This window comes from Myotis yumanensis, unplaced genomic scaffold (assembly GCF_028538775.1).
Source record: "Myotis yumanensis isolate MYYU_CA2020_CCGP unplaced genomic scaffold, mMyoYum1.0.hap1 SCAF_18, whole genome shotgun sequence".
NCBI lineage: Eukaryota > Metazoa > Chordata > Mammalia > Chiroptera > Vespertilionidae > Myotis > Myotis yumanensis.
Window position 1 is genome coordinate 34,338,947 of NW_027223769.1, and position 20,305 is coordinate 34,359,251.

A 20,305-nucleotide genomic window follows, 5' to 3' on the forward strand; every position below is an offset into this window, starting at 1 on the left:
GCTGCTGGCTCAGCGAGCAGCACGATGACGCATGAAGGAGATTATGTTGTGCTCTTTATTGCCAAAAATAAAAACTCTGTTAATAAATATCCCTTCCTTTCTGCACTGTATCTCCGGTTTTCTCCCATGCCTCCCGCCAGGCTGCCTAATTAACTGCTTTGGGTATGTTCCTCCCAACAGGACTAAGGGGTCAAGGCCAGACCTTCATTAAGGCCCTTTCCCACCCCACCCTCTCCCCTCCCCTTCCCTCCCCACCCCAAACTAATTAAGCAGATCATTGGCAGTGAAGTCATAACTGATGGGTAGAGAATGAAATACAGGGTTTATTTAGGGGTGGGGTGGGGAGGAGCAGCCAGGGTCTAAAGACACTTGGGAATTTGAGCGAAGTGTAGGCTGACCATGGGCAGGGGCTGGGTTTGTAGGCGGCCTGCATGAGACTTCGAACACTCAATCCTAACAGCGGAAACCTAAGGTACAGCTGGAAATGCTAACTTTCACACAGAAAGTAAGTCAAGAGCTGAAATGACCAGAAGAGGAGGGTCTAGCGCAGTGGTTTTCAACAGGGAAGCAGTACGACCTCTACAAGCGGACCAGGGGAGGGAGGGCTGGGTTCTGGGAGACTAGCCATCAGCAGGCAGGGCCAGGATGCTGCACGCTCAGTGAAGGACTGTCCTGTCTCCAATACCAGGGGCACCCCCGTAATCTACCTGGGACCAAGCCAGGCCGGGAGGGGCACCTTCCCCTCTGCTACCTCCAGTTGGTGCTGATGGCTGGCCAGGAAGTTCAGTACAGCTGTCGGGACTTGAGGGGCGAGGAGGGTCCCAGGAGCCCTGCACACAGCTGCTGCTCGGATCCTTTTCCGCTCGAGCGGATGAGCTGCGGCTAATTTATGGTGAGGACGTCACTCTGGATCTCGTGGCTTAGCTGGGTCTGCAAATCACTCAGCTTCTTCTTCAGCCCGGAGAGGGCCGAGAGGACGATGGTTTCGGGGCGCAGAGAGCCACAGGACTCCACGTTGTAGTAAAACCTGAGAGGCGCGAGTCCAGTGAGAGCTGCCCAAAGGGCTGGTGAGCCTGAGCTTGGCCACGGCCATCTCTTTCCCTCCTGAGTCTTGCTTAACTCGTTTCCCACCAGGAACTCAACCTGGCCCCAGGGTTGACCTCCATCCTCTTACAGTGCTTTCTACAGGACCTCAAAGAGGCTGCAGTCACCTCACAAAGATACTGTGAAACCCCCCAAACACTTCTGTATGGATGTGTCCCGCACTGAGGAGAAAGTGGAAAATGAACGAGCGGGTCGCACGGGCCAGCGTCTCTGTTCCTCCCTAGAAGACTGGTCAGTTTCTGGCCCTGATCTGACCCCATCTTTGGATGCTGCAAACCAGAACAGGAAGCGCTTGGATAACTGGAGGCCCCCTTTTCAGTGACTAAAGGGGGACGCACCCATCTTGGGTTCAGCAGTCTTCAGCCCCTCCTCAGCTTTCTGGAAGCTGGGACGTGAGGGAAAGGGTCACCCTAACTGCACCAAACTGTACGTTGCTACACATTTCACCGTCGGTGCTGGCCCAGGCGCTTACCTCTCCGGCTTGCCGTTGGGGTCATACGGAGCCTGGGACTCATCTTCATCCAGCTCTGAGTACTCGCTCTTTGGCCTGAGGTCAAACACAGGTCAGCACCCGGTTGTTACTGCTGCTTCCGGGCACCTGTGCCCGCAGTGAGTCTGCCCATCTGGGTCACCAGGAGCCATGTCCACTCCACCCCCTCTAACCACCCGCCTTCATCCCCAGCAGGAACCTACCACTCCTCTGGCTTGGGGTACACTGTGTGCCTCAGGGCATTGTCGGGATCATATTCAAAAGCCACCCCTGCAGTCGGGTTCCACTTAGCATGTTCCTTGCCAAAGCCCTTCTTGGCATAGGCGCGGAGTCTCAGCTCCTGGCCCTTTCGCAGCTTGACGATGAGGATGTCTGTGGAGAGAGGTGGGAGTCGGTGCGGGGGGCCAGAGAGGCACGGTCCCCCCACATTGACCTGGAGTGCCACTGAGGGCCACACACATCTGGAAAAACAGACCAAAGGCCAGATGAGGTGACCAGGCAGCACGAGGCTGTCTGGTCTCTGCCAACCAACAGGTCGGGTAGCCATCTGCACACTCACGCCAGCCCCTTACCGTCCTGGTCCACGTAGTCATTGGGGTCGTTATCTCGGTTCCGGGATGTCACCTGCCGGAGCCCAAACAGAGACAGTTATTAGTCGCTCATCTCCCGGTCTCTTCTGGCAAGTACCTCCCCGCACATCCAGATCGCAACCTGCCAACCAGGGGCAGGATGCCCACGAGTGAGGGCAGGAGTGCCTACTAGGACCAATCTGTGCTGGTGCCTGTACTCCAACCCCTGCTTCACGGCTTTGTGACAGTCCTCTGTCAAAACAGTACCGTGCCCTTTTGTTTATTTATTTTAAAACTGATCAGAGAGGAAGGGAGAGAATCATTGATTGGCTGCCTCCTGCATGTCCCTTATTGGGGATCGAGCCCGGGCATGTGCCCTTGACTGGAATCGAACCCAGGACCCTTCAGTCCACCGGCCGACACTCTACCCACTAAGCCAAACCAGCTAAGGCTATACCGTGGCCTTTTAAAGGGGCCTGGGCGACAGAGGGCACACAGCACCAACAATGTCCGCCCACCCCAGGAGCCCAGAATGAGCATGTCCAGGGATCTGGGGTAACACAGGGCAAGGTGGTGCCTTAGGCGAATCCCCCCCAGTCCGGCCCACGCAGAAGGAGAAGAGCAAAGGGCCTGGGCAGGGCTGCCCTCAGACACTGACTGGAATGACCCGGGGGCTGTTGGAGATGAGGTCTCGAGACGTGACGTGACGAGTCTGGTCTTCGTTGCACCGCACGTCGAGAGTGAACTCCACCGAGCACTCGGGGCAGAACTCCTCGCACGTGCAGTCCTGAGGCAGGGAGAGAGCAGGCGTGAGTGTGGGGAGGGCGGGTCCTGAGCTCCCTGCTTGTGATCCCCAGTTCCTACTGTTTCCTCATCTAGAAAAGGGCTGACCAGTCTCCAGACCCTTGGGAGCTGTCAATCTGGTAACCTTCTCCACTGCAGCACTTCCCAGGTTAGAGACAACCGTGTGTGCCGACACCCACGCTGCTGCCACACCTGTCAGCTGCCGGGCTGCCTCTGGGACACGCACTCTTCACATCTCAGCCTGGCCCTGGGCGTGTCCTTCCCACAGAATGGCGGCGATCCTCTAGCTCGGCCTCCATGGACTAGGTGGACTAGCTTGGGAATAGAGTCATTTAAAATAAAGGGAACTAGGAAGAAGTACCTTTCAAATTCTAGGCTACTGACCTTTTCTTAAAACAAAACAAAAAAATTTATATACATATATATATACGTATATACACACACACACACATATATATATATATATATATACACGCATACATGTGTAAAATAAAGCAAATGTAGCAAAATATTAACAACTGGCAACAAAGGTCAAAAGTAGATGGAAATTTACCATTCTGTTTCTTCAACTTTTCTGCAGATTTTCAGAAAAGCAAAAAAAAAAAAAAAAAAAAAGGACCATTCCATCTTTCAGTAAATATAACACTAGAGAAAATTTAATAGCCCAGCCCAGTGATAGCAAACCTATGACACTCATTTTTTTGGTTGATTTTTGTTAAATGGCATTTAAATACATAAAATAAATAAAAAAAAATATGTGTTTGTTTTACTATGGTTGCAAATTTCAAAAAATTTCTATATGTGACACGGCACCAGAGTTAAGTTAGGGTTTTTCAAAATGCTGACACACCGAGCTCAAAAGGTTCGCCATCACTGGCCCAGCCGGTGGGCTCAGTTGGTGAGCATCGATCCATGAACCAGGTCATAGTTCGATTCCCACTCAGGGCACATGCTCGGGTTGTGGGCTTGATCCCCAGTAGGGGGCGTGCAGGAGGCAGCCGATCAATGATTCTGATCGTTTCAATCTCTCTTCCTCTCTGAAATCGATAAAAATATATTAACAAATTAATGGAAGGCATGGCTAGGCCATAGGGCGTGCCTATCTTTATATGAGATATTGCCAAATGCCTCTTCAGCTGACACGCTGCACACCTGTCCCACCAATATCTGATGTTTTATTTCTTAAAAACAAAAATCTGAAGATGTGAAGCAAATACGGCAAAATGTTAAAATGTGACAAAATGAGAGCATAGGATCTGTTATATTAGCTGCACATTTTGCCTGAATATTTCTTTAAAGAATTTTATATACATTTGTATTCATAGGACATATCAAATTAGCCACCACAAAAATGACATGCCCTTGGGAATTAGCAGATGGGCCCAAAGCCACCAAAAGGGAATAGTCTCAAGCTATGACCTAATGCAGTCCTGGTGGAGGGATGCAGGTAACCTATGCTGTCACGTTCTCTCCCTGGAGGAAGGAGCCAAGTTTACTAGCATCACCTACTGGGTGAGTCACAAATCTGGCAGCCACCAGCACTCCGGCCTCTGGGTGCTGCTCTGTGGACAGGTCTCACTCTCTCTCTTGTCCTCCATCCTCCCCAACCTTCTGCTGACTCCCTTTAACCTCCTAGGCCCCCGTCACTGGCAAGAGATGCCCTGGAAAGCAGAACCAGAACAGATCAGACTGAAAGGGACCAGCCCCCGCTTGTATACATGGGCGTTCTAGTGTATTCCCCCTCTTGTGTGACTGATGCCCTGTGAGTCTAATCAATCTGAGGCCCATCAGAACCAAGGACCAAGGCCTGCCGTGGGCTCTAGACAACATCTCCATATTGTCTTTCTAGAAGCTAGAAGCAAGATGTCAGGAAAATCCTTCTGAGAACGGAAGGCCCCCGCCTCCCTGGCCACTCAACCCCCCAGCATACCCGGGAGTACTGCAGCTTGTCCACAATGTCATCGCTGGTGAGGGGGATTAATCCTGGAAGACACAGAAAAGCACTCTGAAGAAGGCCAAGCAGCCAAGCCAAAAGGAGAACCTAGAAGTCCCCTTGGCAGCGAAGAGGCTTCCTCTCTTGACACCTGACACAGCCCCCACCCTTCACCGTCCCAAACCAGCACTCACCAAGCCTGTGAGCGATGAACTCGTCGTGAAGGACTGAGGAATTGGCGTCAATCTGAACCCAGTCAATGGCTAAAACGTGAAGGAAGCAGACATGCAGCTTAGCCTCCAAATTCACCTAAAGACTTACCAGCACAGCCGTGGTTCTCAAGATGTAGGAACCACCTGAGGCATATAAGGAGCAGAGGCCTGGGCCAGGCTGCCAGACCAATTCACACAGCTCTAGGACAGCGTCCAGGAACCTGCATTTTAACCAGAACCACACAAACGCCACACACCACACCCCCCTTCCCTGCTCAGGAGGGGCTAATGCGGGGTCCCTGTACCACAGAGAAAAACAACAACCTAGTGAACAGTACAGGAGTGGGAACACGTTTCTTTGAGGTGAATATTCCTGTGAGAAGCACGTATGTCTGCTACTCATGCCAACATGAACTCCAAGACCACAAACTATTTGGGTACTTAAATCCTAGGGAAAGCCTCAGAGGTAACACAGACATCTAGCCCATATCTCATTTTACGGTATAATGACCAGATTACCCTTTATTAATACTACTAGGGGCTCGGTGCACGAATTCGTGCATGGGTGGGATCCCTAAGGGCAATGGGGACTGCGGTTGGCCAGCTGTGGGAGGTTGGCTGTGGGAGCGCACTGACCACCAGGGGGCAGCTCCTGCGTTGAGTGTCTGCCCCCTGGTGGTCAGTGTGTCATCACAGCGACCCGACCAGTCACTTAGGCTTTTATATATATAGATATTACCACTCAATCAACCAATGTTGACAGAATTCCTTCAATGGGCAAGGCATACTCAGTATAAAACCCAGTCCCCACCAGCAATGAGCTAGCAGGAGAGGAAGGACTGTATGCTCACACACATTTGATTGACTTAAGCACATTCATTCATTCATTCACATCTGCATGTAAACAAATTCATAGAGCAAATGGCACTGGAGCCCACATGTCAAATAAGAGGTATAAACAACTGGAAATGGAGGTTGGAGGAGGACCAGACACAGCCAGGCCCCGCCTGCTTTGTTCCACGCTCCCTACTGCTTCCTTCCCTCAACCCAAGTCAAACAAGGGCAAGCCAACCTTTCCTGTCTCTGCCCCTGTACACCCGAACCTCCCTCTGCCATGCCCTTGCCCTCTCCAGTGAAGGTTCAAATCCTCTGAGCCTCCATGATACAGACACAATCGTTCCCTCCTGTAGGGAGCGGCTATGGGGTCAAGCCTCGGACTGACCTGTGGCAGAGCCACATACAAGTCCCAGCTTGGAGGGCAGAGCCCTCCTGGCACAATTAAGGTTGACCTTACAGTCCTCCCTTGTTCCTAGGTAGCTAATGGGCTGTGGAAGGTGCAGCAAGTGCTGCCAAAACAAGGCTTGAGGAACGAAATAGATTTGAAACTCGCGCAAACATGTTGACCACTCCCCTTGCTTTGCTTTGTGTGATCTGACTATAAAATAAAGCTTGGGCTTACAGGCTGGGTCACTGTTTCCTCATCCAGGCACAGTGATCCACCTGGTCCCAACTGTATTCTCTTGTCCGTCTTCTTTAATCCTTCACTGCCCCTCCTCAGGTTCACACCAGGCCGTGCTGGATGTGGTTCACCCTCCCTAAAAAATTCCGCCCAGATTTCTCTTAAGACCCTTGTCATACTGTGCCTTGTGTTATATTTATGCGTGTCTTATCTCTACCTCAAGCTCTGAAAATCCCTTAGGGCAGGGTCTTCAGATACCTTAACTTTTGTAATTCCTAGCTCTAGCCTGGAACATAGCAGGTTCTCACTTATTTGCGGAACTGAATTTGTGGGAAAAGTGGCATTTAGATTTGGAACGTCAGCGCTGCATCATACAGTGCAACTCCCTCATTTTACTCCTGATGAAACTGGGGCCCAGAGACATGAGTGATTAGGCAGAGGACCAGCACACCAAGCTCTGAGTTGAGGTGGGGGGTGTTGGGGGGAGGTGGAGGATCAACTACCACGTCCTCCCATTTACCCATTTGGCCTGCTTATTTCCTTAGGAGCAGGCACACCTGATGCAGCAGCTGACTTACATTTCCTTTTCCTAAACTCTCTAAGCTGACACTCAGAAAATATTGGTAGTATGTGTGCAAATTTGCAAGATACTTGGAGCATTGTGGCTGGAACCAGAGCAACAACAGATCCTCCCTCCTCTAAGCCACAGCACTGGAGCTTGGCTTCTCCCAGTAGTGGTCCAAGGCTACCCTGCATGAAAGTTGTCTGTGGGCTCATCTCTCCCTTGCACTTTCACTGTGGGCTCTATGAAGGCAAGAACCCTGTATTATACAGCTAGCTCTGCATCCCCAGTGCCCAGCCACGCCTGGCACTTGTATGTTCCATAAATGCAGCCTAAGAAACATTCATAAAAAGACACCTAGCAGCCCTGGCCGGCGTGGCTCCGTGGTTAGGGCGCCGGCCTGTGCACTGAAGGGTCTCAGGTTTGATTCTGGGTCAAGGGCACGTACCTGGGTTGCAGTTTCAATCCCTGGCCCTGGTTGAGGTGCGTGTGGGAGGCAACCAATCGCTGTTTCTCTCTCTCTCTCCCCCTCCCTTCCGCTCTAAAAATCACCGGAAAAAATATCCTCGGGTGAGGATTAACAACAACAAAAAAGACATCTAGCAGCACTGAACACTCGCCAAACGTTAGGCACTGAGTAGCGATGACCTTTTCACCCCTGCCATGGCAGGTACTAACAGCGTCCCAACGTTACGGAGAAATCGACCGCCCAGTTTCAAAACGTGCCCCGTTTCACAGACACGGTAAGTGAACACAGTATTCGAACCCCAGTTCGCAGACTCCGGCACCCATGCTCCTCACCAATGCAACCTGCGCGTGGACCCGAGTGTAAGTGGCCACTGGGGGCCAGGGAGGTGGCCAGAGGCAAGGGCTCAGGGTCCGATCCAGCCTCCAGCATCAGCGACACTCCCTCCCCCCCTTCCCCCGCCTCCCCCAAACCAGGGCTGCAGGCAGAAGCCCCAGGGCGTGTGGTCGGGGGACCGAAGGGTGGGGGTGAGTCTGGGAAGCGGGGGTCGCTTACCTATTATGGGAACCTCGGCGATGAAGACCCTCCGGATAGAATTGGCCACCCTGAGGGATGAAAACAAGCGGCGTGAGGGCACCGCAGCCTCGCCAACTCCCCCCCGCCCCTCCCCCCGTTCCCAAAGTGAAAGCCATGGCACGGCGCAGGGGACCAGCAGACTCGGCCTGTCCCCACTCCACCCCCAGCTTCGGCCCCCGGCGCTCCAGAGGCCCCGCGGCTTCCCGCAGCAGCCTTACGCTAGGTCCGTATTCTCGATGATGAACTTGACATTCTCGTCGGTGAGCTCCGTGATCCGCACGGTGGGCTGGTTGGCATACGGCATCGCGCTCCGCCGCCCGGCGGGCCGCCGGCGTCAACCCTGCAGCGCGCCCCCGCACCGGAAGTGGCAGGAAGGTACCGGAAGTCGGTCAGCGCGGCCCCCATCGCTTCCTCGGAGACGCGCCCACAGCACCACCTACTGCTCGGAGGCCGGGACTGCTCCGGGCTCCTGGTTTCCATCCCATCACCTGGTTTCAATGCACCAGTTGGTGATTTGCCAAATCAAGGATGGTGATTTGGCAAAACACGCATACACCCTTGACTCAACAATAACGCTTCCAGGAATTCATACTGCAGAAATGCTTAAAGTTTTAAGCAAAGATACATTTACAGGGATGATCACTGCAGCACAGTTTGTAACATCAAAAAAGAAACAAAAGTAATTGTCCATTGAGAGGCCTGGTGAGATATACACACATAGGAATACTATGTCTTTTAAAAGAATGAAGTTGGTACATTTATGGAAAAACAAAAGTGTACTTTAGCCAACTATACTTGAATGGTAGGTATATACCCTTTCCCTTCCCACCCGCAGCCTGAGCTGACCAATACGAGTTAACCAGACTTGCAAAAGGAGCCCAGGCAGTGGAGGCCAAGAAATTAAAGCTAGATTGGATCACTGAAATGGTTAGCAATAGACAAGCGAAGCCAAAGGAGCTAACGGTGAGAGGAAAGGCCCGTCACGCCCATTTTACTGATGGGAAGCCCGAGCCCAGAGATGCAGAGCTGTCATACTGTTAGGCAGCACCAGGCCCAGAACTCAGCCTCAAACCTTTCCCACACACTGCTGTCTCTCTCTGGGGTCTTGGGTACCTGCCATAGTCTGGATGAAAACTAACTACACAACAGTAAATGGATTCAAACATATTTATTATTATTATTACAGAGTCTAAGTTCACTAATAAGCCTGCACGCACGCTGGTGTAATGCGACACCAGGCCTGAGATCACACCCCGGGCCGGGCTGTGAACCACTGTCCAGCAGGCACCTGTCTCATGTGGCAGCTTTCTGAGGGGGTCCCAGGTGCAGTATCTCAGGCTGCTGGAGAGGAAAAAGGCCGCAAGGGACACTTCTGGGTGCACGTGCCTGTGCTGTGCTGTGGATCAGCTGCCACAGGGGTAGCTTGAGACCCTGACTCTGACCTGGGAGTCCCAGAGAGCATTCTAGGAAGGTTAAGATATGACCAAGGTGCCTGTGAGACATGACAGGCCGTGCTGGTTTCTGTGGCTTGAACGCTGGATGAGAGCCTCAGTTGTCAATCACACAACTGCAGAAAGACATCAGGAAGCCAGCTTGGTACTAGGAGCTGAGGAAGTGGCCCACTCCCGGGCTACAACTGTATCATCAAGTGCCCTGTGGCTTCCAGGTGGCTGTGGTGGTGACTCAGAGTCCTGTCCTGTGCTGGCACTTCATACTGTTCAATGTCCTTTAAATATATCCGCAGGTTTTCTTCTGGGCACGCTAGCTTATACCCCTTCTTGCTCACCGGCGCTGGTTCAGACCTGTCAGGTTCTTGAGCTGAGAAAGGGGTGGAAACAGAGAGAGTGCTAAGGCCTTGCCCTGCCCCAGGACTTCCATGGGAGAGGTCAGGATTTTCAAAGCAGCACACGTGGCTGTGATGTGATGTCCTGGGGTCCAGGGAGTCAGCCAGTAGAAAATAAAGAGGTGGGATATTTGGAATCAAGAGAGTTGGACTGCACCGCTGTCAGTCTCATTACTTAAGCTTTCCATTTGAAGGCTAAAAAACTACTTGGGGTCAGGTAATTGTCCCCATTAAATAAACAGCACAGGCCAGAGTGGGATGGGGGAGGGCAGGGAGGGGCAGGGAAGTACCCACCGTCACTGCTGCACCCATGAGTCCTTGCACCAGTGCCTCTCCAGTGGACTTCACCTAGAAGGAGTCAGAGTCAGGTCCTCTTAGCCCCCACAAGCAAAGGTGAGACAGGTAGGACAAAGCAGCAGGCCTACTAGTCCCAACAGGTGGAGTCAAGAGGGCCGTGTACTGGAGGAAGAGCCTACAGACAACACAGCCGCAAATGGGCCAAGTGTGGCTCTTGGAGAGGCTGCTATGAGGAAGAACCAGCCCAGCTCCCTAGGAAGGCCCTCAGGACTGTCAGCTGAGGCCACAGGGGCGCAAGAGAGAGTGTGCCCAGCTGTGACCTGAGGAGGAGGGGGTGCCTGGTGAGGAGGCTTCCCAAATGGCTAGCCCCACTACCTGATTGGCAGTGTGGCCCATGTTCATTGCATCGTTAATCCGGTTTTCCAAGAAGCGCCAAGTGTCCTCGAAGTCTGGGGAGGAGTCCTGCATCATCACCAGCTCGGTGGTGTTGTAGATAGCAGCCAGCACGGCCCGGCGGGTGTACCAGTTGAACTGCAAAGAAAACCACCCAGGCAGGTGGGTCACCGCTACTGCTGCGGGCAGGGCAATCGGGGGTGGTTTCTGCCCAAAGCCACAGGCACGCAGGGGCTTCCTCCTGACTTCTCCTTTCCCTCACAGATGGAAAGATACATATGGCTCTCTGGACAACACTATTGTTCCACCACGTGGCTGTACATCAGGATGACCTGGGAAATTAAAAATGCAAGCTCCCAACCTGGCCGGATGGCTCAGTTGGTTGGAGCGATGTCCCATGCACTGAAACAGTGGTTCTCAACCTTCTGGCCCTTTAAATACAGTTCCTCATGTTGTGACCCAACCATGAAATTATTTTCGTTGCTACTCCATAACTGTAATGTTGCTACTGTTACGAATCGTAATGTAAATATCTGATATGCAGGATGGTCTTAGGTGACGCCTGTGAAAGGGTCATTCGACCGCCAAAGAGGTCGTGACCCACAGGTTGAGAACCGCTGCACTAAAAGGGTGTCAATTCCAGTCAGGGCACATACCTAGGCTGTGGGTTCGATACCTGGGTTGGGGAGCATACAGGAGGCAACCGATCCATGTTTCTTTCTCACATCCATGTCTCTCTCTCTCTCTCTCTCTCTCAAAATCAATAAACACATATCCTCAGATGAGGGTTTAAAAAAATGTTTTTTAAAAAGCAAGCCCCTGGGCCCAACCTCTTAGCGTTCAGTCAGTGGGTCCGAAGTGCTGGAGGCTGGAGTTTACTAAGCACACAGGTGACTTTGCTACATCTGGTCCTTTTGGAACTGCTGGTGAAAAGACTAAGTCTTAGGACATCTAAGTGCGGGGAGGCTCTGTGGTCAGCCAGTTATGAGCAAACTGTAGTGTGTTCTACAGCAAGTGACGGCTGAGCAAATCACGGACCGGCGAGAACAGCGAGGAGATGCTGAAAGGCAAGTCCTTTAGCGACGCCGACTGTCCTGGGAAACTGCTCTTCAGAGCACTGGCTCAGCTGCTTCGTGTTTTATTCTTTTAATTTCTTTGCTTTCTAATTTCACTTTGCTACCATCTCCGTTGCTGGTATATTCCCACAGGGGGGAGTTTATTAAAGCACTATGTTAGAGCCGGGGTGGGGGAAGCATCTCTTTGCCTCCCCAGCCTGGTTATTAATTTCTTTTTATAAAGGTATACATTTTAAAAACTTCCTTACAGAAATATAATAGCATTCACAAGTCATATTCTTTCCTGGTGCCTGTTTAAAGGCTTATTGATTTCTTAGCAAAGCAGGCCAGGATGGGCTGGGGGTGGGAGTTTCTTTTTAAAGCAATGGTGTCTCCATGGCATTAAAAAAAAAATCAGTCTCATGAAAGTCACACTGAGAAATTCTGCTGCAGAATATAAATTTTAGGAGATGGGGGTGGGGGGGGGGCATTATAAAATAGCAGCCCAATCACAAGGCCCTCTGACGTCTTTTGTCACCACTGCAGGTTGGTTTGCGACTGGAGTATTGGTTCCTGTCATGGGGATGACCTAGATCCCACTGTGGCTTGTAGCGGGCCCTCCCTCATACCTCAGCCTCTCCTTACCAGGATGGGCATGGCGCTGCAGGCCCCTGAAGGGATTTGTGATCAAAGAAATTTCACAAACTTGTTGAAGAAATGCTCAACCCAAGCTTTTCCCGGTACCCTGAGGGCCTGCAGAAGCACTCACGTCAGTGGACTGGTCCCCAGCGTAATGCCACATGTCGTCCACCATGCTGGTGAGCAGGCTCAGGCTGGCCGGGATGTTGTGAGGGAGCATGAGGATGCTGAGGGCCTGCAGGGAGAGTGACAGGGGGATAGGTACAGCACACGGGACAACCGCGCATGGTGGCTGGTGCCTCACCTCTCCACTGACCTACGTGAGGGGGCTTGCCCAGCTCGCATCTGAGACCCACCCCCCCCACCCCCCTCGGCGGCTAACAACCCTGACCACAGCCGATGGGGACCAGGGCCCATCCTCCCCTCCTGGCCCAATCAGATCCTCAATCCCCAGCATGTGGACTTGGGAATGCAGACAGCAGAGGGTCTGGCCTGGTCTCTCTTGAGTACTAAGAGTGAGGATGGGGCAGTCACATGGAGGAAGAAGCAGAGATAGGAAGGGAATCTGGGGGTGGTGTCTAGGTCCAAATTCTAGGTCACGTTCCTCCCCTTGTCCCACTGCACCTCAATAAGTTCCTCCCCATGACCTTTTGCTCAACTCAAGTTGATTTGTTATCTGAAACTAATCCTTCACCTAATACAAGCAATGGCACAACCCAGACTCCTCCATTAGCAGACACCACCTCCTGACAGTACAAGGTCTTGCCACTTTGTCAACTGTAAGTCCTCGGCCGGGGCCTCTGGGGTTTGGACAGAGAGGTCCTGGATGGGCTGGGAAGTGTCCTCTCGGTGCAGGAGCCCAGAAGGGAACGTGCTGCACCAGCAGGCAGCCAAGCCTAACGCACTCGTTTTTATCCCTTGAACCGTGAGGCGGAACAAGTCGAGGCGCCAGGTCTGGCAGGAGGCAGGCTCAACTCGGCCGTGCTCTCTACACACCCGGCCTGGGTGTTCTCGTGTCTGTCCACTGACTGACTGAAATGACGTGTTCAACAGAGTCCCAGCTGGGTGGGGGCACCAGATGGCTCTGCGTTCCTCTGACGTGCTTCAACTTTACCTGCTTAACTGAGAGCAGGGCCCACCCTGTGACATGCTTTGAAAGAGGAAAAGGAAGCTTCAGAGAAGAGCAGAAAAGCCCGTGGATAAAAACGCCAATCCTCAAGCCTCACACTGACAATCTGAAAAGAAGGCCAGTCCCCTGAGATCTGAAACACGACAGGCCTGTTCATGACAACGGCCAATACAATCTGCTGCCTTTTCTCATCTCCTTCATGGACTCCTATTCACTGAACACCTGCGGGCACACGTGGGCCAAGGCCCCCCCCAGGACTCGATCCAGCACCCAGGCCACTCACATCTTCAGGGACCCAGACACAGAAGGCTCCGAGTTACTCTCTTTGGCACCCCCCAATCTGAAACCTAGCTCGGCCCCGTGCCCGGAGCAGCCCTGGGCCCGTGGGGTCAGTGAGCTGAGGCCTGACAGCACCCAGTGCTCCGAGTGGAAGGTGCTGGCGTTATCCATCTGAAGACACTGTTGCCCTGGGGCCTGGATATGGACTGTACCCGGGGCCAGTGCTCAATGTACGGGATCAGCATTCTCAGTCTGGTCTCCACCGCGTCCCTCAGGAACTGGTCTGTCTTCCTCTTCCTGGAAGAGGGAGAAGAAAACATGTGTCTCTGGGTCAAAGGCATGGCTCGGTGCTAGCACAGGGGGAGAGGCCGCTGGCTCCGGGCGCTGGCCTGCCGACAGCTGTCCGAGCCAGGCGGCTGCCTGTGAGTCAGTCCCCTGGACGCAGCAGGGCTGCTGAATGAGCCTCTTGGCTCTGCTTGGACTGGCCTCTAGGGACAGCTGGTGGGGCCTGAGTCACTCGAGCCTCAGCTGCCACCCCGAGCGACAATGCCACAGGACTTACTCTGCCTGGCTCAGCTGTACCAGCTTCTGCTCCTCTTCCAGCACCTGGGTGAGCCGAGCGTTGCACTGGGTCACAAAATGCAGGATCAGCTCACTGCCATCGTTCCCGAACATGTTGGCTGCTGCACTGGAGAGGCCCAGAGACTACGGAGGAAGAAGAGAGTGGTGGCAGCAAGTGTAGTGGACATGTGCTCCCCGCTCGCCACTAGTGCCTCTTCTAGTAACAGCAGCTTTGTTTTCAGGGGGCCACCCCACTCTTCATTCTTCATCCGTGAGACGTGGGTGAAGCTAACCACACTCCATCAAGCCCCTGGTGTGCTGCAAAGACTTGGAAGGGAGTTCACAGAGCCATCTCAAAGATGTGCACGCGAGCAATCCCAGGCCTGGAGAAACCGCCTTGGGACTCTGGCTACGACGGATGGGAACGTGGAGCTCTCTCCACGGGGGCTGCCGAGCCACTCCTAGTCCTGCATGGGAGGCCCTGCTGATTGATAGTATAGCCAGGGTTACATACATTATCTCCTGCTTCTGGGAGCACAGAGAGGAACTCGGAGCAGATATGCTGGAGAGAAAGTCCCCAGCCCCACAGCCCAAGAATGTTGTGCCCAAGCTACTTCCAGACTTTTGTTACTAAATGAGCCAAAACACTCCTTCTTGCTTGAGCCAGTCAGAGTGGAACTCTGACACTTGTAACCTGGAGGCCTAACTAACATAATAAGGGGCTGGGGAAGATGCTCATAACCTTTTCCCTTACCAATTCACTTAATTTCTCTCTTGGAAATTGAGTCACTTAGTTGTTCAAAAAACAACAAGACCCTGACTGGGTAGCTCAGTTAATTATTGCCCTGATAAGCCAGGGTTGTGGGAACGATCCCTGGTCAGGGCACATACAAGAAGCAACCAATGAATGCATCAATAAGTGGAACAACAAACTGATGTTTCTCTCTCTCTCTCCTTTCCTCTCTCTAAAATCAATAAATAAAAATGGAAAACAACAACAAAGCTTTCTTTAATGAGCTGTCAAGAAGTTAACAAAGCCACAAAGATCCCTGCTACTCCCCATCTACAGCAACTGCTGTGCATCTGCTGGAGGCAGAAACCTGACAGCAGCAGAGACAGGGGGAGAAAACGGAACAAAACACAAACATTAACTAGGAACTCCCCCTGTGGGGAGTGGGGAAATGCCTCTCTTTTGGTGGCAGTACACAGCCCTTTTAGACGGCAATCTGCCAGTCTATTCCGACGCAGGAGCAAATGTATTAGACTTACTGAGAAAAATACAGTGTTGTTCTCCCAAGCGGTGCCTTGTTGGGCGTTTTCAAACACCGTATTTCATCAAGTCTAAGATGCACATATTTCTCATTTTAAACAATCGGTGTGAATTGTACAACTGATGATGCGTCACAGTTTAAAGGCGGCATTTACCTTTTTCAGTGATGCATACAACAATGTTGCTTCTTACAACCACTGGCAACTTAGAGTCAATGAAATATGGTCATTTTTTGTCATAGGCAATTCTTTACACGGGCTGCCTTTAGAACCTTACTCCTAAGAACCAACTCCATCTTATATTCTTTTTATAGTAAAAAGAAGTTTTATAATGAACCTAGTTTCACCTTACTAATAAAGAGCCGCCCCCTGCAAAAAACACACACAAAAAACACACCCAGAAAATCCTACAGGGGTGAGGGTTCTAAGCTGGGCTGCACTTTGGCTGATGGAACTCCCTCCCGGCTGATCTTGGTCAGGCTGCCCCGCCCTCACCTACACACACCTGGGCTCCTTCTGCAATTGCCTCTGCCGTCCACCCATGGGCAGGCACGAACTCCAGGGCTGCTGTCAGGATGCGGTGCTGCAGCTGCTCCTCACTCTCATGGTCCTCCTCCTCGTCGCCGGCCTGGTCTGTGTACCTGAGACCCAAATCCGAGGGAGACATGGGGACAGAGCCCTGCACACCTCATCCTCCTGCCTGCTGCCTCGAGTGCAAAATGAGCCTGACCAGAAACCATAGCTACTAGTTAGTAAGCACGTGTTGGGAGGATATTTGCGTTTGTGTATTGGTATCGCAGTGCCAACAAGGTAAAACCTCTATCATCCTTCCCCTCCCGTATGCTCACTGAGAGCAGGCAGCAGTGAGCGAGGACGTCACATGCTCCTGCAGCTCCCAGGATTCCCTGTTTCTAGCCCTCAGCACAGTTTCTTTATCTGTATTTGCACCAGACGGTAATGCCATGAGGTCTGAAACAATGGTCATATTATCCACAGGGATTGGCACAAAGTAGATTCTCAAAAAAATATTTGTTGAACTGAAATGAAAAGTATGTTAATCAGGAGACCAGAATAATGACTGGGGATACTTAATTTCAGAGCTAGAGGAACTCCTCAGTGGTAGGATTAAGAAAAAAATATCTAATGGAAATGGAAATTATGTTTCTAGAGGACAATTTGGCCCCACATATGTAACAAAATGCTACATGTGCATATCGTTTGACTCAGTGCTGCCATTGCTGAGAGAACCACACACTTTATCACATTATTTTTCATACCAGTGAAGGAAATCTAAATATTCATCAATAAAAGACAAGTTAAACAAACTTTGGTACCACCATTTGCTGGAATATTATGCAATTACTAAAATAATGACCGTGAAAAGACATTAAAAATGTATTCAGAGTGAAAAAACAGATTCTGAAAGAACACATATAATTAATCATGATTATTGTTATTTTAAATCCTTATCTAAGGATGTTTTTATTGATTTGAGAGAGAGAGAGAGAAAGAGAGAGGAAGGTAGATGGAGAGAAAGAGAGAAACATCAATGTGTGAGAGAAACATTGATCGGTAGCCTCCCATAGGTACCCTAACCAGGGATCGAACTAGCAATCAGGGTATGTGTCCTGACCGGGAATTGATCCCTTAACCCTTCAGTTCACAGGATGACGCCTTAACCAACTGAGCCATAGAGGCCAGGGCTGTAATTAACCATTATTATATACGTAAGTTTACATATGAAATATGCTTACAGAAACATCTAAAAAGGTATTAACAAAAATGTTGGCAGAGTTATTTCTGGATCTGTGATTTCCAGTAATTTCTGCGAACTTCTTTGTATTGTTTAGATGTTTTACAACGTACAGGCACCATTTTCATTAAAAAAAACAGGAGGTTCCTTTCAAAGATAGTCTGATCATGATGAAAGGTGAGAAAGAAGAGAGGAGAGAGGAAGGAGAACAGATGTACCCAAGCACGCAGTGGCCCGAAATGGGTCGACAGGTGGTGCCTACCTGGGGGGTGGACGAGAAGACTCCGGACTGGGTTCTTCCGCCCCCTGCGTCTCAGAATGTTGCTGAGAAAAAGGAGGGGGAGGTCGGTGCTTCTGCTCATCTGAAGCCCTCAGCTGCAGAGCTGACGCATGGAAGGCGCGTGGCGTCAGGGCTGGCTGGCAGCGGGACACTGAAACAGAAGCGGGACTGGTCACTTGGTGACACTCACCAGAGAAGACCCTTTGAGACCTACCGTGGTACAAGGGATGGGGGAGGGCAAGAGGGCAGAGTCCCCTTCAGCACCACTTATCCAAGTGTTGGGTCTCAGGCAAAATTCAGGGTAAATTGGCAACCTTGAGACATGACGTGGAGATAAGAGTCTGAGCCAGAAAACAGAAGACCTGCTTCTAGGCCTGTTTCTATCATTTGTTAGCTGTGTGGTAATGTGCAAGCCATTTCATCGCTGTGAGTTTAAAGTAGGCAAATTAAGAGTAATAATTTCTACTACTTGCTCCATGGGAGTGGGGCTGAAACAAAAAGCAACAATGACTTGGAAATGTTTCACCTTTATACTAGAGGCGCAATGCACAAAAATTCATGCAAGAGTAGGCCTTCCTTCCCCCAGCTGTCGGCACCAGCTTCCGGCTTCCCTCCGGCACCCGGGACCGGGCTGCTTCCCTCCTCTGGCTGCCAGCAGGCACCTGGGACCCAGGCCCGGGCTGCTTCCTTCCAGCCGCTAGCAGGCACCTGGGACCCAGCTGGCTTCCCTCCGGCCGGCTTCATCAGGAAGGACGTCCGGAATGACGTCCAGTTTAATTAGCATAGTACCCTTTTATTATTATAGATATTATGGCTAGAGCGCTGGATTAGAAATTAGAAGGTCTGAGTACTGACCCCCAGTGTTTATATGATGCCTGCTTTCTCATCTGCAATATTGCAACACCCCCTTCATTCACATTAGAAAAGGGCTTTTGGAAAAGCACCACTCCATACTTTTTTCTTTCCCAACAGTGTATTATAAAACATTGCAAACAAGTTGAAAGAATTGTGGCATGAACGCCCATATCCACCATGCAGATACTCTATATGTAGCCATCACACTCTTCTTTAATCCATTTTGTATTTTGATACTTTGTTGCAGACCTCAGTATTCTTCATCTCTAAACATTTCACCGTGCCTCTATGAACTAGAGTTTAATATTTTCTGTTCCTTTATTGAGATATTTATATACAATGAAATGCAAAAGTCTGAAACGTGCCAATTCTGAATTTTGACAAATGCACTTATATAACCTGAACCCCCATCTAGAGGTGATCACCTCCCTGCAAGGTCCCTCATGTTCCTTCCCAGTCGTTCCCTACCCACAGTTCTGAATTTTCCCGTCTAGTTTTGCTTGTCCTAGCACTTCATCTAAATACAACCGTACAGCATGTCATTTTTATGTGACTTTTGTTGAACACATTGTTTAGGTTGAGCTATGCTTTTTGTGTAAACCAGCAGGTTGCTTTTTCCTGCTGAGTAGTATTCCGTGAGGATACACTCTTCAGCGGATGGACACCTGGGCTGGCTCAGGGTTGGCTATTATCAGCGAAGTTGCTACGAACGTACTTGTACAAACCTTGTTGTGGACATAATGCTTTCATTTCTTCTGGGATTTGTAAATACTTAGGAGTGGATTTGCTGGGTCACAGGCATTGCTTTTACTAAACATATTTTGTTTGGAGTTTTGTATAGAAACAACAAAAGGGCATCATTTAAAAAAAAAAAAATCTATGAGCCCCCTCGGGGAACAATGATTTAAAAAACACAGCACGATAGGTGTGAAAACACCAGCGTTTTAGTGTATGTTTAGAAAAAAGGGAGCGACTATCCATAATACTTTGAAGAGGACAAGGGAGGTTCTGAAGGAACTCGGAGGGGCCACTGTGATGTAGGAGAGTTTAGGTGAAATGCAGGAGAATGTTTATTAGCTATGTATTTTTGTCAACGTGTCACATTGGGTCTAGTCCATTTATGCCCATGATACAAAGTTTCCTCTTTTAAGTAAACGCCTGTCTTTTTAAGAACTCGGATGTATAAACAAAAATCCTGACTACATAGCGGCCAAGGTGGCACAAGGGGATCGCAGAATTACCGACGTGGGGGGGCGCTGACTGACCGGAAACGGAGGCCAAGGTGCTCTCTCCGGTCGCCGCCACCTCTGTCCCTCCAGTGTTCCCGGCCCTGGGCCCTCGCAAGGGACTCAGGAGACGGGGGCCGAGTTCCGCAACCACGAGCTGGGTGACCTTGGGCGCCCACAGCCCCCTCTGGGGCTTCGTTAAGCCCATTAAATGGGAGGGAGAGGCCCTGCTCCGCGGCTCTTGGCCCCTCGCATCTGTTGACTCGGGGCAGAAGCCCAGCCAGACGGCCCGTTCCATCCCGGGACGCCGGCGGCCCCGCGCCCGTGCCCTTCACCTCACCTTGCTCGCGAGCCGCCGCCACGGCCTCTTCCGCCCCGCACCCAGCCCAGGTCGGCCTCGCGCCTCCTCCCCGCTCCCCGCCGCTCCCCGGCTCGGCCGCCCCCCTCACCGGGCAGGCACCGCAGCTGCAGGAGCCTCCAGCCCGCACGGCCGAACGCGCTGGACACCGCCGCCATCTTGGGAGCGGGCACGTCTCCGACGTCAGCGCAAC

The 20,305-nt window shown here is 51.4% G+C and overlaps 3 protein-coding genes across 3 annotated transcripts in view; 1 reads left to right on the forward strand and 2 right to left on the reverse strand.

The window, feature by feature from the left end:
• The window catches only part of KIFC3 (kinesin family member C3), a 268,780-nt gene that overhangs the window by 233,757 nt on the left and 14,718 nt on the right, over window positions 1–20,305 (forward strand). The gene's annotated exons all lie outside the window — the stretch shown is intronic.
• On the reverse strand, window positions 304–8,534 carry POLR2C (RNA polymerase II subunit C). The gene is made up of 9 exons (XM_070398274.1): window positions 8,394–8,534; window positions 8,155–8,204; window positions 5,095–5,163; window positions 4,898–4,950; window positions 2,822–2,950; window positions 2,167–2,218; window positions 1,798–1,966; window positions 1,577–1,651; window positions 304–1,027 (listed from the first exon to the last, which is right to left on the reverse strand). Exons 1-9 carry the CDS (start codon window positions 8,477–8,479, stop codon window positions 883–885), a joined length of 828 nt encoding a protein of 275 aa, XP_070254375.1. The 5' UTR covers window positions 8,480–8,534; the 3' UTR covers window positions 304–882.
• COQ9 (coenzyme Q9) lies at window positions 9,329–20,280 on the reverse strand. The gene is made up of 9 exons (XM_070398931.1): window positions 20,204–20,280; window positions 17,656–17,824; window positions 16,146–16,281; window positions 14,373–14,515; window positions 14,023–14,107; window positions 12,533–12,637; window positions 10,691–10,846; window positions 10,313–10,366; window positions 9,329–9,993 (listed from the first exon to the last, which is right to left on the reverse strand). Exons 1-9 carry the CDS (start codon window positions 20,268–20,270, stop codon window positions 9,958–9,960), a joined length of 951 nt encoding a protein of 316 aa, XP_070255032.1. The 5' UTR covers window positions 20,271–20,280; the 3' UTR covers window positions 9,329–9,957.

Excerpts from the sequence above, each read along its gene's own strand:
- POLR2C (XM_070398274.1), bottom strand. The coding sequence starts at position 8,479 with ATGCCGTATGCCAACCAGCCCACCGTGCGGATCACGGAGCTCACCGAC. Across the intron at positions 2,951-4,897 it reads ACAAGCTGCAGTACTCCCGG|GACTGCACGTGCGAGGAGTT; the intron begins GTATGCTGGGGG and ends TCCCTGCCTCAG. Across the intron at positions 2,219-2,821 it reads ACAGCCCCCGGGTCATTCCA|GTGACATCCCGGAACCGAGA; the intron begins GTCAGTGTCTGA and ends GGGCTCCGGCAG.
- COQ9 (XM_070398931.1), bottom strand. The coding sequence starts at position 20,270 with ATGGCGGCGGTGTCCAGCGCGTTCGGCCGTGCGGGCTGGAGGCTCCTG. Across the intron at positions 10,847-12,532 it reads CTGGGGACCAGTCCACTGAC|TTCAACTGGTACACCCGCCG; the intron begins GTGAGTGCTTCT and ends TTTTCTTTGCAG. Across the intron at positions 9,994-10,312 it reads TCATGGGTGCAGCAGTGACG|CTCAAGAACCTGACAGGTCT; the intron begins GTGGGTACTTCC and ends CCCCTTTCTCAG.